This window comes from Acinonyx jubatus, chromosome C1 (genome assembly GCF_027475565.1).
Source record: "Acinonyx jubatus isolate Ajub_Pintada_27869175 chromosome C1, VMU_Ajub_asm_v1.0, whole genome shotgun sequence".
Classification (NCBI taxonomy): Eukaryota; Metazoa; Chordata; class Mammalia; order Carnivora; family Felidae; genus Acinonyx; species Acinonyx jubatus.
The window spans coordinates 98,384,001-98,403,430 of NC_069381.1; the positions used below are offsets into that span (position 1 = coordinate 98,384,001).

Sequence of the window (19,430 nt, forward strand, 5' to 3'; positions counted from 1 at the left end):
ACTCCTCTAGATATGCCCAGATACATCTGAATTGCAGTCAGAGCTGAATTAAGAAGATCCAACCAAGCCACTACCCAGGGTAGCAGCACAACACTGTTACAAATGGGAAGGGTTGCCACTTCCTTCAGATTTCCCTCCAAGTCATGGGAACATTGGTCTCTTTCCTGAAACCACACAGCACGCTTGAGCAATAGATTTAAAAACACTGCCAGTGGGGCGCCTGGGTGGCTCAGTCGGTTAAGCGTCAGATTTTGGCTCAGGTCATGATCTCACGATTTGTGAGTTTGAGCCCCACATTGGGCTCTGTGCTGACAGCTCAGAGCCTGGGTCCTGCTTCAGACTCAGCGTCTCCCTCTCCCTCTGCCCTTCACCCGCTCATGCTCTGCCTCTGTCTCTCAAAAATAAATAAACATTAAAAAAAAATTTTTTAAAAACACTGCCAGATTGAAGTATCTCTGTGGATTATGCTCAGATATGCCACATACACGTGTTTGATGCAACCAAACCAAAAGTCACAATTAAATGAATTCCGAAAGGCAACAGGGCAACATAGTGCTACTTACTAAGGCTGAATAATCTAATTCTTTTTGTTGAAATTTTAAACCCTTTCGTATTCCTGTCATGAAGCTGTCTTGTTTAGAAAATCGTGAAAGAAAACTGAATCGAGAACAAGAACATCAGAAGAGAGGACAACATTGTGCCAAGTTTTTTGCAAAAACATAGAGTCTGTTTTGGCCAGTGGGTGTAAACGAACAAGAGAATCTGTTTCTAGATGCAATTTTCATTAATAGATCAGTTTACTCTGACAGGCACTAAATAAATGTTGAACAAATATTTCAAAACAACTCACGGGTGCCTGGGTGGCTCAGTCGGTTAAGCATCCGACTCTTGATTTCGGCTCAGGTCATGATCTCAGCGGTTCGTGGGTTCAGATCCCGCGTCGAATTGGGATTCTCTCTCTCTCTCTCTGCCCCTCCCCCATGCACGCATGTGAGCGCCCTCTCTCTCAAAATAAATTAATTAGTTAATTTAAAACAGAAACCAAAAAACAACTCATTAGCCTGGCAGGTGCTGACAATTTTACTCTCGCCCTGATCCTCGGGGGGCAAATCAGCTCAGGCAACTCCAACCTCACTGGGCCTTTGGTTTGCTCTCCTGTGAAAGGAAGGAATTAGAGTCCAAGCTTAACACACGTTTATTAATTGAGTGCCTTTAAAAATCACACAAATTTGGGGCACCTGGGTGGCTCAGTCGGTTGAGCTTCCGACTTCAGCTCAGGTCATGATCTTGCAGTCCATGAGTTCGAGCCCCGCATCGGGCTCTGTGCTGACAGCTCAGAGCATGGAGCCTGCCTCGGATTCTGTGTCTCCCTGTCTCTCTGACCTTCCCCATTCATGCTCTGTCTCTCTCTGTCTCAAAAAAAAATAAACATTAAAAAATTTTTTTAAAAATCACACAAATCTTTGACGTCCTTCCTTGAAGGAAGTAGACAGTCAGCTGGAATGTAGAAGTCACCATGCTAGGGACCGTACCACGCCTGTTTTGCTGTGATGACAAGATTTCATCTGAGAAGGGCATCACTGTTCCATCGCGCTGAACGGAGCCCCGCCCAGGCAGGCTGGATTCCTCCCCACGCAGCTCATTTCTGTCTTCTTCTTATATAACGTAAGGAACGTTGTGGGCCAGATGAGAGCCAGCTTGAGTGATGGGAGGAGGTGCTTCCAGAGGCTACCAAGCCCCTTGTATGGGGTCAGACCCCATACAAAGGGCATGTGATTTCATAAACTCAAGCTCATGCTCGCCATTCACCTCCGTTAGCTTCTAACCCGGGGCTTCTCAAACTGGAATGTGCATACAGATCACCTGGCACCTAGAAAAGGCAGTTTCTGATTAAATCGGTCTGGGGTGGGGCCTGGGAGTCCTCATTTTTTTTTTTTTTTAATTTTTTTTCACGTTTATTCATTTTTGAGAGACAGAGAGAGATAGCATGAGCAGGGAAGGGGCAGAGAGAGAGGGAGACACAGAATCTGAAGCAGGCTCCAGGCTGTGAGCTATCAGCACAGAGCCTGACGCGGGGCTTGAACTTGCAAACTGCGAGATCATGACCTGAGCCAGAGTCGGACGCTCAACTGACTGAGCCACCCAGGCGCCCCGAGTCCTCATTGTTAATAAGCTTCCAACCAAGTGATGCTGGTGGTGCTAAGCGTCTGTAGACCACACCTGGAAGAGTGAGGCTCTCATCTGACACGGGAGCACAGCATTCGTGACCTTACGGTCCAGGGACCGTGGATCAGGGAACTCAAGGGCTAACTACGTGTGCCGACGATCACGTTATAATTAGTAAGCGTGGGGCGTCTGGGTGGCTCAGTCAGTTGGGCGTCCGACCTTGGCTCAGGTCATGATCTCGCGGTTCGTGACTTTGAGCCCCGCATTCAGCTCTGTGCTGGCAGCTCTCAGAGCCCAGAGCCTGCTGTGGATTCTGTGTCTCCTCCTCTCTCTGCCCCTCTCTTGCTCTGTCTCTCAATAATAAATAAACATTAAAAACTGCTTTTTTATAGTGTAGTAAGCGTTAACAAAGGTACGTATAAATATATACAAGCACAGGGGAGAAAAGGACAGAGCAAAAGGGCTTAAAGACTTAAAAAAAGAAAAACAGAAAGAAAAGGTCAGGCAGAATTAGGATAATTCCCCATTCATTAAGGATAACTCCCCATTCCCCCCTTCTCCCTGCCCCCCTGGCAACCACCATTCTGTTGTCTGTGTCTCTCAACTTAACGACTCTAGGTACCTCATAAAAGTAGAATCATAAGACATTCATGGTTTTGTGCTCGGCTCATTTACTGAGCACTGTATCTTCAAGGTCCATCCATGTGGTGGCGTGTCAGAATCTCCTTTTTTGAGGCTGAATAATACTCCATTGTATATTTACACCACATTTTGTTTACTCACCTGTTGGTAGATGTTTGGGTTGTTTCCACCTTTTTGGCTACTGTGAATAATGCTGCTGTGAAGGTGGCTGTGCAAATATCTGCAGTCCCTCCTTCCGATTCTTTGTGATATATACTCAGAAGCGGAACTGACTAGGTCGTATGGTAATTCTATGTTTAACTTCTCTGAGGAGCCTCCATACTATTTCATCTCATTTTAAATTTTAAACATTTAATTAAGTAGTACAGGAGATAAGCAATTTAAACATCTACGTTCTCCTTGTTGGGAGAAGGGAGGAATGACCTTCAAAGCTGGTGATTTAGAAAATGGTTTAGCTTTGTTTAACCTCCCCTACCAGACGCGCCTAAAGGTAAGCTGGAAGGCGGGATCGGAGGCTGGATGGACCGCTCAGCAGGGGGACTGTCAGGCCTTTGCATTTCTTGACCGACCAGCCCAGACCTTTCAAGAGTCTCTCTGCCCACCCTACCGCTGCAGAGAAGAGAGGTGGCCCCAGGTCAGTGCTGCGTGGCTTGATCCCACGGGAGAGCCTAGGGAAAGGAAAGCCAGCAAGGCTCCTTGTGCCAAAGGGAGGCTGGTTTCCGCAACTGGTGTTACTGGCAGTAACATTTTCCAGGGAGCCAATCTAACTCAGAGACAGTCAAACCTCTGGAAGCACAGCCTGCCTGAAGAGCAGAGCGCTGAGGGTGTGGCTAAGGCCCCCGGAGGGGCTGGTCCGGCAGCTGGAGGCCATTAAAATGTGGCAAAGGCTCCCTTCTTTGTTCTCAGGATCAATTTAAAGTGCTACCAGCCTCTTAAGCAGGGATTCAATTCCAGGAACAGGGACTCGGGCCTATGCACACAGAATCCTGACTCTCAGACCCAGGATGTCATTTTGAAAAAGGTATTTTTCGAAATAACAGACTTAAAAAAAATCATTCACAGTTCCACCCCACCCCCATCCCCAGCAAATTCACTGTTTGCATTTTTCCATGCTGTCCTCCATAGCTAATGCAATTTTTATTGCTTTTTGTACTCAGTCAGCCATGCCTAGATTTCTCTTGTCTCCTCCCCTATCTCTGAAGGCAGTTCTACCCAAACTAGTGTCATTTGTAGGTTTTTGGGATCGGAGGGGGGAAGAGTGGCTCTTCCTTCTCTGTCTCTTGGCTCACACCTCCCAACACACACACACACACACACACACACACACACACACACACTCCTTCGCTCCCACCCTCTAGGTGCCTTCCTTTCTGTTGGTGATGTGTCTTCACTGACTAGCTGACTCACTCCAGTTTATTGCCCACCTTCTTTGGGAAAGGTAGTTGTTAGGAAGAGAAACTTGCGTTTTCAGCCTCATGCCCGTTCTGGTGGTGAGCCTGCCTGGAGTGTGTCATTGCAGAAGGATGTGCGAGTGCAGCTGACCTCCTGGAGCCCAGCCTGGGCATGATGCCCTGTGCCAGATCGCCCCTCCCCTCTCCCTGCTCCCGTTCTCTGCTCCTGCTCTGGAGTTCTCTCTCTCTCTCTGCTAACAGCTCTCAGAACCTCCACTTACGTTAAGTGACTAAGGGAAGAGTTTTCTAAAGGATTTATGGTGTTTGTACACTGTCATAATGCATCCCATCTTTTACATTTCTCAAAGTCTTAAAACTATGACTTTGGTATTCCTAGCAGGCAGAGTGTGATTTAGGGATTGTGATTCTTTGCAGTCCCTCTAAACTAGCACCATTCAGGTTCCTGCCATAGCAGGACCGTGAAGAGGGCCGTGGGCCATGGGGGCTCTTCCCCAGCCCCTTCTGTTTCCCACCAACTGTGTCACTCACTCCGGGTTCATCCTTCCATTCTGCTGTCCCTGATAATGCTCCCTGGCTGCTTGATCAACCTTGCCCCACATCTGGAACTTTTGTTTCCAGGGACCTATTTCCTGAGTGCTCGCTTGCTTAGGTTTCCTGTTCAGGTATTTTGTATTATGACTTGGCTAGCTGCCATGACTTAGCAGAAAGCGTGCGGACTCTTTTTCTCAGAAATGTGCAGGCCGGGGAAGTCAGGACACAGGATTCGGATTAGGACTCTCCTCACACTGAATCTGGACTAACACTCAGTGCCTTGGATCCCTGTCTTGCAAGGTATTTTTTTCATTCATCGTTTTTCTCCTTTTTTAGTGAAGAGAACTTTGGTCTAGATTAAATTCAAGGACTTGAAAACCAATGTTGGAAGACTAAACAACTGTGTAACTTCGAAGGCAGAGAGGCCATGATTGGATCTTGGCTGGGCCGTAGACTAAACATTGTACACTTAAAAAATGTGCTGGTCTCTTAGCCTCAAGTTCTACATATATAAAATGGGGTTAATACTAACCACCTCCTAGGGGTGCCTGGATGGCTCAGTCGGTTAAGCGTCCGACTTCGGGTCAGGTCATGAGTTCGAGTTCGTCTCACAGTCCGTGAGTTTGAGCCCCGCATCAGGCTCTATACTGACACCTCACAGCCTGGAGCCTGCTTTGGACTCTGTGTCTCCGTCTCTTTCTGTCCCTCTCCAGGTTGCATGCTCTCTCTCTCTCAAAAATAAATAAAAATGAAAAAAAAAAATACTAACCCCCTCCTAGGTTTGCTATGGCATTAAGTGCAATACTGTATATAAAACTCTTAGCACCCTACCTAGGTAGCACACAGTACTCTACAATTGTACTTTTAAAATTGCCCACTGGCCATTACTGAGCAGGTACTATTTTATTAGTACATTAATTTGTATTAATTAGGGCACTTTAAGTGTCAAATAACAAAAATCCCAACCCAACTGGCTTAAAAATTAAGAAAAACATTTTTTTCACATAGCGGTAAGTCTCCAAAGTGGGGGGGCTCCAGGTTAAAATGATCAGTAGATCAACAATGTCACCAAGGACGCAGGTGATTTCCATCTTTGTTTCCTGCCGTTCTTGTCATGTTGGCTCTGTCTGTAGGGCAGCTCTCTTCGTGTCTATAAATTGGCTTACACACAGCCAGCATCACAACCAGGAACGACAGCTTCCAAGAAAGAGATCATATGTGTGTGTGAGTTTTTGTTTTGTTTTGTTTAAAAAAAAAAGAGAAGTTTCCATTTCTGGCCATGAAACTGTAGCTGATGTTGGAATTGCCTTTTTGCCATAAAGAATGACAAAACTGGACAAAATATATTGAAAAGTTGTTTCCCACCATTGTACGCAGGCAGGGCAGGATGATTCTCCACAGAAGGGGGAAAATTAGATGAGCCCTACAATTGCCCTGGCTTTCTTCCTGGAGATATTTATGGATCCCCGAGCAGGAGGGGACCACACAGAGCATGGCAACCTCTTTATGTTTGGGAGACAGAGATCAGAGTTGAAGATGGAGTTTGGAATGGGGGTCAGAGTCCTGGAGAGATGACAAAAAGACCCCCCAGGAATCTGCTTAAGGGGAAACTCTGAATCTTTGGATGAAACCTAAATTCAGAGGAAAACTGCACAAGGCTGGGCAATAAAACAAAATTCCATATTCACGCAGGAATGACAGCTGTTTGTATTCTAGCCAGCTGGAGTGGAGAGTCTTTTCTGGAGACCTGGGCATTCACTGGGGACTCCAGATGGGTCATGCCTTAGTAGTAAGGCTAAACGAACCCTAGATTAAAGGCAACTTGCTTAACAAAGGTTAAAAAGTACTCAAAAGAATCAAGTTTTGTTTTTGTTTTTGTTTTTGTCTCATGCAATATTTAGGATATACTTGTACTAAAAATATCACTCATTGTCTGAGGTTCAAGGTTAACTGGGCATTCTGTGTTTTTAGTTGCTAAATCTGGCAACTAAATGTACTGTAGTTATGGAGACGTTAACATCAAGGGAAGCTTGGGTGAAGGAGACACAGGAATTCTGTGCTACCTTTGCAACTCTTTTGTAAATCTAACATTACTTCAAAATAAAAGGCCAAAAAATTATGTTTATACAAGATTTTTAATGATATGAGAAAATATTTTTATAGGAAAACAGAACTGTGTGTTCATCGTGATAATACCTATGTATTTTTAAAAAACAATGTATTATTATGGGGTAAAAAACATTGGAAAGAAATATATAAATATTAACAGTGGTTATTGCTGGATAATTATATTTTGGACTGCTTTATTTTATTTTTTATATTTTTCAGATTTCCAAGTCTTGTATAAAAAACAAACATTACTTGTTTAAACATTTTTTCTTTAACTTTTTATTTGAAAGAGAGAGAGAGCATGCAAGTTGGGGAGAGGGGCAGAGGGAGGGAGAGAGAGAATCCTATGCTCAGCGTGGAGTCTGACAAAGGGCTTGATCCCATGACCCTGGGATCATGGTCTGAGCCTAAATCAAGAGTCAGACGCTCAGCCAACTGAGCCACCCAGGCACCTCTAAATATTACTTCTAATAATAAAAACATCTTAAGTAGTTAAAAAGAACCAAGCTGATCTGCAGGTAACCTAAATGCCTCTGCATGAGAAGCCTTTAAAAGACAGCAAAATCCAGATACTTAACATAACCTTCACAGAGCCTAGCATCCAATAGTTACTGAACATGCAAAGAAGCAGAGAAATGTGTCTTAACCAGAAAAAAAAAAATCAGACTTAAGGTGACAGTCATGGTGGAATTTTCAAAAAAGGAATTTAAATGGTTATTATAAACATATCCAAGAATTCAAGACAAAACTGAAAATAATAAAGATGTAGATAAACTACAAAAATAATGAAATAGAATGTCCAGAACTGAAAATGCAATATCTGAGATTAAAAAAATTTACTGGATGGGCTTCCCAGAATAATCAACACTGACGAAAAGATCAATGACCTTGAAGACGTAGCAATAAAAGCTATCAACACTGAAGCACAGACTGAAAAAAAGTTCTTTTTTAAATAATGGGCAGAGCCACAGTGACCTATGGAATAATACCAAGTGACTAATAAACATATGACTGGAGTTTAGGAAGAGAAAAAAAGCACAATGAGGGCCAAAAATATATTTGAAGAAATAGTAGCCAACATTTTTCAAAATTCGCTAAAAACTATACAAACACAGGTCTTAAAATTTTCATCAGCTTCCTGACAGGATAAACACAAAGAAAATCACAGCAGAACACATCATAATAAAATTGCTGAAAACCAGTGATAAAGAGGAAATCTTAAAAGTAACCAGAGAAAGAGATACATTGTAAACAGGCAAACAAAGATAAGAGTAATGGCTGACTACTTGTCAAAAACCCTGCAAGCCAGAGACAACGAAATGACATCTTTAAAGTTCTGAAAGAAAAAGAAACCTTACAACCTAGAATTCCATATCCAGGGGAAATAATATCCTTCAAAAATGAAGATGAAACAAAGACATTTTTAGGCAAACAAAAGCTGAGAGAATTTATCACCAGCAGACATATATTATAAGACATGTTAAGAAATTTTTTGAAGTGGTGGGAAAACAACACCAGATGTAAATTGGGAACCCCACAAAGAAACGGAAAGCTCTGGAAATGTAAGCATGTGTACTAATATGAGACATTTTTTCTTATTTAAAAAAATTTTAAAGTAATTGTCTAAAGCAAAAGTAACAATGATGTAGTCTGAGATTTATGACATATGTAGAACAAAATTAATGGAAAAGAAATAGTACAAAGGAGGAGAAGGGGGAATGGTCGTAGAGTGTTGTAAGATTTTTATATTTACACGAGGTAGATCATGACAAGTTGAAGATATATACTGTAAACTCAAAAACCACTTTAAAAAGAGTAGCAGAGAGATATAGCTAAAAGCCAAAATAAGAAATAAAATGGAATACTAAAAACAAAATAAAACTCAATCCAAATAAAGGCAGAAAAAGAAAAGAACAGATGAGACAAATAGAAAACAAATAGCAGGTTCATAGACTTAAACTCAATTACGTTGAAATTGCATTAAATGTAAATGTTGCAGACATCCTGATTATGAGGCAGAGATTGTCAGAATGGATAAGAAAGCAAAACCCAACTGTATACGATCTACTACAATTGTACTTTAAATATAAAGCCACCAACAGATAAAGGTAAAAGGATGAAAAAAGACAGACCATGAAAACATGATGGTGGAAAAAACAGATGTATAACATATATTGGATAAAGAACTTGTATTCAAAATATATAATGAATTCTTATAACTCATTAATAAGAAGACAAACATCCCAATTAAAAACGGGCAAAATATTTGAATAGACATTTTATCACAGAAGATATACAGATGGTGAAATAAGCACATGAAAAGATACTCTACATAATTACTCACCAAGGAAATGCAAATTAAAAGCACAATGAGGGGTGCTTGGGTCCTCAGACAGTTGAGTGTCTGACTCTTGATTTCAGCTCAGGTCATGATCTCACAGTTTGTGGGATCAAGCCCCGCATTTAGAGCCTGCTTGGGATTTTCCCTCTCTCTCTGACCCTCCCCCACTTACGTGTGCGTGTGTGTCTGAGTGTGCGTGCATGCACGCTCTCTCCCTCTCAAAATAAATAAATAAACTTAAAAAAGAAACCGCAGGGCACCTGGGTAGCTCAGTCACTTAAGCATCCTACTTTGGCTCAGGTCATGATCTCGTAGTTCATGAGTTCAAGCCCTGCATTGGGTTCTGCACTGTCAGTACAGAGCCTACTTGGGATATCCTCTCTCTCTCTCTCTCTCCCTCTCTCTCTCTGCCTCTGTCCTGCTTGTGCACACTCTCTCCCTCTCTCTATCAAATTAAATAAGTAAACTTAAAAAAAAAACACAATGAGATTCTACTACAGACCCACTGGGATAGCTTAAATTAAACACAGCTGACAATACCAAGTGTGGACAAGGATGCAGAGAAACGGAAACTCTCACATGTTTTGGGTAGAAATGCCAAATGATAAATCCCAAAATGTTATTTTGGAAACAGTTGGGTGATGTCTTATATAAATTTAAACTTAAAACTTAACACATGATCCAATAACACCATTTCCAGGTATTTTCCGAAGAGACACGAGAACGTATGTCCAAGCAAACACTCTCCTGCACGTGCTTATAGTGCCTTTATTCATAAGAAACAAAGACTGGAAAGAGCCCAGATATGCATCAGTGGGTCAATGGAGAAGCAAATTGTGTTAAATCTGTACAACGGAATAGTCCTCAGCAATCATAGGGTATGAACTACTGATCCATACAATGACATTGATGACTCTCCAAAGCATTATGCTAGGCAAAAGAAGCCAGACATATAAGACTATTGAATCTGTATGATTCAATTTATGTAAAATTTTAGAAGGGTAAGACTGTAGTGATAGAAGACAGATCAGAGGATGCCAGAGCCCAAGTGTGAAGAGGGGAGACTGACTACAAAGGGGCATGGGGATGTTTAGTGGGAGACGGCAGTATTCTTCATTGTAACTGTTGTGATGGTTACAGGACTTTATAGAAACTCCTCAAACTGTATATTTAAATTGGTGAATTTTATTGTATATAAATTATACCTCAATAAAGCTTACAAATAAAAGGAAATAAAAGGAAAACAGAGACAAGAGAAAGCAGTAATCATAAAAGTCAGAGTGACATTGACATAAGAAAAGGACCTTTGCAAGGCTTCCCTCACATCTCGTTGGCCAGTTTCCTCACCCGGTCATGTTTAAACCAATCCCTGACAAGGGTATTAAACTTATACGCCTTCAAGAGTAGGGGGTGCCTGGGTGGCTCCATCGGTTGAGCGTCAAACCCTTGATTTCAGCTCAGGTCGTGATCTCATGAGTTCATGAGTTCGAGCCCCACATTGGGCTCCACACTGAGCACGGAGCCTGCTTGAGATTCTCTCTCTCTCTCTCTCTCTCTCTCTCTCTGTCTCCCCCACTTTCGTGCTCTCTCTTTCAAATAAAAAATAATAAAAAATAAGACTTCAAGTTTAGAGCTTTAAAGACCTCCCATTGTAGAGCAATCCAGAATGACCCCCTGGGACTGGGGATGGAGACAGCCCCCCTTGGAGCATATGGCTCAACAGAGGTGGGCAGACTCCTCAACAACAGGGTGGCTTCTTAGAAGAGAAGGAGGGAGGTGTACTACTTAGGGTAACCGTAGCAGCTGGAACAAGGAAGCCCCACATTCCAGTGACTTAACACCATCAAAGATTCCCTCTCCCTGGCATAAGAGGACAATGCAGGTGTTCCTGGCTGGGGCAGCTCTCCCCCACGTAGAGATTTGCGGACTCTTGTTTCTTTCCCATCTTGAGGACCCGTCATCTTAGGCCTCTGCTTCCAACTAGCAGATGGGAAGAAAGTATGAGAAAGTCGCGTAACTTTTTAACCTGCTCCCCTAGGTGTCAGTTCTGTCATTTCATCTAGGCAGAGAGGGAGCTGGGAACGTGGTCCCCGGCAGCAGGACCGATTTCCGGTGACGGTCCCACACTGCGGAATGGGGCACACATTTCGGTAGGCAGCCACGGTGCTCGTGGGGGCACCCACTGCTGAGTGGCGCACCAGCAGCTTCTACCTCATAAATATGTCATGAGCCCTTTCTCAGTTCCCAAAATAATGCTTGGCCATAAATATCACTATCGTCCCCGTTTTACAGACACAGAAACTGAGCCCCAGACAGGTTAAATGACTCGTGCCAGGTCAGAGAGCTTTTGTAAGAGGCACAGCCTGAATGGGTGACTCCGGTTCAGGTCTCTTGGCTTCATTCTGCATCGCCTGCAGAAAAACATCACCACTTTATCACTTGGCTTTCGGGGCTTCCGGCTCAGGGGAGTGTCAGAAGGAAAACTGTGGAGAATGGACCACACAGGGGAGAAGCAGGTGTCTGCCTTACACTCATCAAGTTGTATGTTTTTTGTTTTTGTTCTTTTGTCGCGGTATGATGGACTGTGAAAATGCTAAACTGGCCCCTCTTTCCTAAACTAATGTTGGCCAGTGTCTGGGCAAATAAGAAAAGTTTAGTGGGAGTATGTCTGTTCAAGCAAGTCCTAACTCTCTCATTTGGCAGGCCAACTAGTTCCCATGACTCACAATCTCCCCCGTCCACTCAAGTTAAAGTGTTTCACTGCTGTTTTGTTTTTTTACATTGGCATGCAATGAGGAGTGGTAAACTTTTATTTCTCTGGGCTCTCATCATCATCTTTGACCATCCCTGGCATTCTGAATCTCACACACGTGCCCAAGACTGCAGCAGAAGGTTTTCTAGAGGTAGGAGGGAGCATAGGTGAAGGGGAGGGCTAGCCGAGGTTTTTTTTTTTTCTTTCAATTTATTAAGATAGTTGTGCCATCCACATCTCGTTTTTTTTTTAAATGAAAATGCCTCTCCCTATAGCTGCCACAGTCAGATGAATGGGTTGGAGGAAGAGAATGCTAAGTAAGTTCATTCTGATTCAAAGTCCTTGGTACATTACTTGAAAATGTGTTTACAGAGGGCGAATTTCTTCTCCTAGAAGAGAGAGCCCCATTCAAGCCATTCACCTCTTTAATCAGAGCTCAGGAACTTTCCAAGTTAATTTATTTTGAGCAATTTCCTGCTGGAAATCCAGCACAGAATGGTCATACCCTCCATTTCAAGTGCTAATAATTTACATTGTAACTCCGGCTGGCTCCCCTGTCTGCATTTGGCATACTTTGTGGAATCATTTTAATATTCCATAATCACTTTAATATACTGTGTAATCTCAGACAACTTACTTAGGCTCTCTGGGCCTCTGATGCCTCATCTGTAACATGAGAGGGTTGGACTAGATAAGTGGCTTTGGATATTTGTTTGCCCCAAATAAAATTTTACGTGGCACTCCCCTGGATGAAGGAGATAAAGCTATATTCGTTGGAGCTGACACATTTATTGAGCAGACCTACTCTGTGTCAGGCACTGTGCTGGCTGCTGGGGTACGAAGCTGAGTAGAAATCAGCCTCTGCTGTCATTAGTGTAACGATATGTTGTGTAACTATAAGACGTGCCTTCAGTAAAGAGCTGGAGATACTCACAGGGTTCTATGGGAGGGGGACACCAGCCTGGAGATAGGAGTGATGAGTAAGCTCTAGCAGATACCCCAAGTCACAACCCTCGGCCCCTCCTGGGGTTTCCATAAAGCGGTGGGGGACAGTTCAGTGTGTGCCATCAGTGGCCCACCTCAAGCACACCTGTCCCTCCTGCCTGCTAGGCCAGGACAGGTGCAGACCAGAGAGAGGCATGAAGGAGTTAACGTCCCCGCAGGCCAATTCCAACTGTTGGAGCTGGAAAATCAGAGGGTAATGCCTGACCCTTCTGTTTCCACTGGGGGCAAGGGCGACAGTTCAGAGGCACAGAAGTGTGAACAGTGTTTCAGAGGCTGGGTATGGTGGCAGCAAATGTTCAAAAATGAGAAGCAGCAGAGTGCAGGGGACACTGAGCAGTTCAGGGCCGGCTGGACCAGCGCACTGGAGCTGTTAACTACATAGAACCCAAGGTGAATTACCATCCTTCCGCCCGGAACGTTCTCAGACCACCCCAACCCTCCACCCGTTGTGTGCTTGGAGAAAGCGAGTTGATTCTAACATTTGCCAGCCAGTGCTGCGGACACACGAACAGTGCGCTGAGCTAGGGTTAGGGGAGGACAGGCAGTTGTCTGTCTGCTGCTCTCAGAAAGGATGTCCTTTCTCAGGAGCTCCCGGGGCTCTGATGGGATGTCATGCCTCTCTCACACAGGCCCCGAGTTCAAGGGCAGCCGCCTGGGCTTAATCACATTCCAGCCTTTCCCTGGAAGCAGAGTTCGTTGTGATTATTACCTCATTGTATTTAATCTGCAAATGAGGAGTTAGAATTTAAAATGTCTCTTGAAGGGCAGGAGGTGTGGAACAGAGTATCACCGTGGCAGGGAGGACAGGAAGCGGGTTCCTACGTGGTGCAAGCACAGGAATGTAAAAGAAAGGAAAATGAAGAAAGTCAAATGAGGGCAAGGGAAAAGAACAGGGGCGAGTGGGGCTATGCAAAATTTGTGCTTTTTGTCCTAGTCATCTGTTGGGGGCGGGGGAGGTGCGGATTTCACCATAACCTGTCTAGTCACTAGCATGAAAAGAGAAATACCACCAGTTATAACATTTACGGAGCCTGTGAGGTAAAAAGAAAGCAGTCACTAAGGAAAAGTGCAATCGTTTGTAGTGCTGAGAACAGAGTAACCTTCTTCCGTGATCTCCTAAGCAGAGAGGCTGCTGCCTGATGTAATGACCTGTCCTTCCAGGAAAAGACAATGACAAAGTGCGTCGGGCTGTTTGTTAGGTCATCCCTCAGTACAAACTGATGGCATCAGGACAATCTGGAATTCAGTGAAAGCAACGTCATGGGGGTGCCCATATGAGATGGCTAGGTATGAGCTCACTGACTGCTTAATTCATAATTCAGGGGTAGACCGTAGGGTATCTAGAAGAATATACAGACTGCATTTACTTCAGGTAATCTTCCATAAATGTTGTTTCTCTCAGGTGGGCTTTTGAAAATGCTGCGGAGCGGTGAGTTTGCAATCATCATCTGGATGGTGGCCGTTCTGGGTGGCTGGTTAAGCACAGAGGCACTTACCCTGCCCGTCAAGCAGCTGACATGCTGTCGTGACAATGCAGGGGCGATGCGAGGCCAGCCCACCGAGGCTCAGAAGCGGGGCCTCCTGTGTTTTCATGGGCAAGATGCCCGAGATTCTCCTCAGAAGGTAACTTTGCATTCTTCCTAACTCAGACGCAGAGGGATGATCAAGACCCCCACAAGCTTTATGTCACAGAGCATGGATGCAATTTCAGGCCAGAAAAAAAAAAAAAAAAGTAACACATTAAAATGGGTGCTACAAACCTGCCTCTGCTACAGGGGACAAAAGTCATTCAGTAAAGTACCACGAAGTGGCTGGCTGGCAAAATGCCACTCCCCATGCACCTTCCAAGGTAGGCAAAATTGCAAAATGTACCCCTCTGCTAAGTGACTTGCTGAGGGGGGTTTATGAGCTACGGAGTGGATAAAAATGGGGAGATGTCCACCCAAACTGACAGGTGGGTTTTAGAAGAACTTAGCCATGGGTCCTCTCCAGTAGAGAGTAGGTAGGTAGGTAGCAGGGGTAGCGATCCCAGCTTTCCACGAGAAAGCTGTGGTTGGTGCATGAATTCACCCTGTTCTCTAAGCTCCAGGGCAGACAGCCAGCCCCGCCCAAAGGGGTGGAAGTTCCAGAAAAGGGAAGAGCAGCATGGACAAAGATTTCACTTTGGAAGAGGGACTAGACAAGAGAGTTGGCTGGCCTTAGATAAATCACAGGATCTTGAGGTTGGAAAGGATTGCCTCTGAGGTCAGCTTCTCTGTCCCATCCCCCACCCCCAACCCCCATGCAATAATCCCCCCACAGCCTCCCTTACAGGTAGGCATTTAATGTCTGCCTGAAGGCTTTATAGAGAGAGCAGGATACCGACACATAATGCAGCTCCCCTCATCATTGAGCTCACTCTGGTTGTGACAAACTAGGCCGATTCTGTCTCTTGGCAATTTTTACCCAGTGACTCAACATAACACCCCGAAGCAAGTCTATTCCTCCTTTGAAATGCAAAACTTCAAAATAATCAGAAGATAACTACTGAGAGCTCCCTGTTGTCCTTCTCCAAGTCTTTTGGAAGAACCTACTTCCATATAAGGTAACTCCTCTCTGGACAAGGGTTGCCAGACTCAGCAAATAAAAATACAGGATGCCTGGTTGACTTCAAGTTCTGGATAAACAAGGAATACTTTTCCCGGTATGAGTGTGCTCCATGTGATATTTGGGACATACTTACCCTAAAAAAGTATTCCGTGTTTATCTGGAATTCAGTTTAACTGGGCATCCTGTAGTTGAGGTCGCATCCCTACTCTGAGTGAATTTTAGGTTGCAAATATTTTTACAGTGTCGTGCCGAGAACTGGAGACCATATTCCAGTTGAGCCGTGAAGCAGAGCTCAAGTGGGGTGAGAAAGGCTGGTGGGAGGTAATGGCAAGGGGAAGGAAGGCGGACATTCAATGAGGGGTAGATCTGGTCATCTAAGAACATTTTCTCCACTATCTCCCATTCCATCCTGAGGCCGGAGGTCACAGAGCTCAGCTCTCTGCAGGACCATGCTTAACCCAGTCCAAACAGATGAAGCCCTTACTGTCTTTAAGTTTGTCACTTGGGCATTTCGTAACATCCTCCACAGGCTCACCGGCTTCAAATGACTGTCACTCATCAGGAAACGAAGGCTTCCCCTCCCCACTCTTCCTTTCTAACTTCATTCCATCCTTTAATTTGATGATTAAATCTTACATTTCTTTTTGATTGGTAATCCCCTCCGTACCTTCAATGGGGGGGAAAGACACCTGCAAAGAAAACAAGGACTATGTTAATGAGAATGATTACTGGAATGGAAAGGTTGGACACCTTCCCTTGCCACTCTGCTCAAGTAGGGCCAGGGGCATCTGGAGACTCTGTGTGTGTGTGTGTGTGTGTGTGTGTGTGTGTGTGTGTACATGGGCTGGTGCGGATGGCATCACTAACACATCACGTGTGGGTGAATCTTAGAACAATCAGCACATTCATTCACAGGGAACTTTTAATAATTCCATTCTTAACTTTAAATAATAGGGCGTCTTTCCTGATCTCAGCAGGAAAATCTGTCAGGAGTGAGTGTAAGGACCTTCATGGGGTTTTCAGGGGGGCATGCCTGAAGACAGAGAAGCTTAATCAAGAGACAAATCCTGGCTGTCTTGACCAGAGCCTCTGAGGGTCCTTTGTGATCTGGCAAAGGAAACCCAGGGTAGGACTCACCTCCTTGGGGATTGGGTGTGGGTCAGAGTTGCTGGAGAGTGAGTCTTGCCTTAGGCAAGCCCACAGATGAACCAAACTGAGAACAATTGGTTGGGGCAAAAGCCTTACCTGTATAGGAGGTTACTCACTCTGGCATAAATATCTTTCATAAGCAAAGCATCATTGGATTCCAGAGTCATGAATTAATAAATTGTGCTAGTCTGCTGCAGGTGTTCTGTTTCTTCAGGATTTTATCCTTTGGTAGTCAGGGCTATGCAAAGAGCAGTGGTTATGAGCAACTGTCTGGAGTTGAGTTATTAATTTACACCCATTTTCTGCAGCAAAACGGCTGACTTGGGCTGACTCTCATGACACAGCTCACTGCCCGCTACCAACAGGCTATCCACTTCCGTCATCATTCTGCCTGCCCTGCCTGGGCAGTCTTATTTATTATTTCCATTTCAACTACCAACCACTGCTATTTCCATGATTGAAAATGCACCATTAATTTAATAACACCTGGGGGTGGAGAGGGGAGGGGAGGGGAGAAGAATCCCTATCATGTTAAATATACAACATCTATTATAAGCACATCCCTACACCTCACAGCTAAAGACCTCCCAATCATTCGAAACTCATCTCACAGACATACTCTCTGATCAGCTTTCTTTGACAACTTTTCCTGGGACCGACCACTCCCTGTGTCACACCTGCACCTCGCCTACGCTGTCACACCTTCCAAGTCATGATGCGTGGACACTAAGCACCTCAAGGGCAGGAAATGCCTTGTCCATCTCTGTATTCCCAGGGTCTAGCCCTTTGCCTGGCATTAATTCGCTGTATAAACATTTGCTGAAGACCTATCATGTGTCCAGGCTTGTACTTACTTGTTGAACAAAAGAGTTTTTAGTACCGACTCTTTCCTTTATTACACAAAAATACGAGTAGTATGCATGTTGTACCGTTTTAGTCTGCTCAAGCTGCTATGGCAAATGCCATAGACTAGGTAGCTTAAACAAAAAAACATTTATTTATCATAGTTCTGGAGGCTTTAAGTCCAAGATCAAGCTGCTAAATGATTTAGTTCCTGGTGAGGGCCTTCTTCCTGGTTTGCAGACAGATATCATCTTGCTGTCTCTTTACATGGTGCAGAGATCTTCTTATAAGGGCACTGATTCCATTCATGAGGGCCCCATCCCATCCTCAGGACCTAATTACCCCCCAAAAGCCCCACCTCCAAGTACCACTCGGGATTAGGGCTTTAATGCATGAATTTGCGGCGGGTGGGGGCGGGGTGTAGGTACAACCATTCAGTCCATAGCACGTGCTCACTTGAATGTGACCAAGTGCCAAGACGTGTGGTCCAGACATTAAGCGCTGTAGTGGGGTTAAGAAAAGAAAAGATCCCAGCTTCTGGAGGGGTCCAGCCTTCCTCTTCTCTGTGGTTCCAGCATCTCCCAAGGCCTAACATCAGGCTTGCATTTAAGGTGGATTGAATTAAATTCAAAAACTTCCCAGAGAAATTCTAGAGGGTTCCATGGGATGGGAAGTGGAAAGGGATTTCAGGGTGGGTGAACAGAACGAAGAGCACCTTGGTGGCAAAAATGAAATAAAAATGTTTTCTTTATTGTGTTAAACTAGGATTTACCATTTTAACCGTGTTTAAGTATACAGTTCGGTGGCATTAAGACATTCATATTGTTGTGCCACCGGGGATGAATTTTTTTTAATGTTTATTTATGTTTTTTGAGAGAGAGAGAGCATGCACGCACATGCATGCAGGAGTGGGGAAGGGGGGGCGTGCAGAAAGAGGGAGGGAGACAGAATCCCAAGCAAGCTCTGTCCGCCCTGTCAGCCCCAAAAGGCTGGATCCGAAATCAAGAGTGGGACGCTTAACCCACTAAGCCACCCAGGCGCTCCTTTAAGAGTTCCTTTCAGAAGGGTCCATACCTGGCTAACCACACACCTGTTAATGGAAATGATGCATCAGAGTAAAAACAGGGTTCCCCTCCCCAACCCGGGCAGTTTGTCCATTAACATCTGTGATCTGTTTTGCGTGTATTAATGAAAGGCCTTGGTGTTGGGGGGGCATGGCGCGCCACGATGGTCCCTTATAGGAGCACTCTTGTGAATCACCCTTGTGAAGTTTGGTCCCTTATAGGAGCACTCTTGTGAATCACCCTTGTGAAGTTTTAAACGATGAACACTAACAATTTTTTTTTTCAACACTGTGCCTTTTGTATTCAAATCGGAAGCTCAGAACCCTATTGTAGGGAAAAAAGAGTATTGGTAACCAGTTGTGTCCACTTAAAGCAACACCCATTTAGTCTTAAGAGTACATTCCATACCAAGAACTGTAGCTATTAATACATGGATTTCTGGTCTTGTTTTTTTTGTTTTTGTCTTTTCCCCATGGGTGTATTTGTGGGAAGTGTTCTAATCAATGCCATAGGCACCCGGGAGAGGGAAGAGGCCCACCCGGCCACAGGGCGGTGAGCAGAGCCTGTGAGATCCAGGCTCTGGTCTTGCCACTTGGCCGTGAGTCCTTGGGCAGGTCACCTGAACACGAGGTCTCCGTACCACGAAGAGGTTGGAATCGGTGACCTTTAAAGTCCTCTCACCTCTGGGGAAGTCCTACCTGAACAATGTTTGGCAAGAGCCCGGCGGCTTGTCGTGGGGTGCTGGGCTGGAGACGAGCGGTGGTGGGGGTGGGGGTGGGAGTGGGTGGGAGGCAGCTGAGGGAACAGCAGACACGCGTGGGTGCGTC

General features: G+C 44.7%; 1 protein-coding gene across 1 annotated transcript in view; it reads left to right on the top strand.

Moving 5' to 3' along the window:
* Positions 1-18,753: 18,753 nt before the first annotated feature.
* Positions 18,754-19,430, top strand: part of PTGFRN (prostaglandin F2 receptor inhibitor) — an 86,959-nt gene continuing 86,282 nt past the window's right edge. The window contains exon 1 of the mRNA XM_027060835.2: positions 18,754-18,769. Coding sequence (XP_026916636.1) covers positions 18,754-18,769 — 16 coding nt within the window. The remainder of the gene's footprint in view (positions 18,770-19,430) is intronic.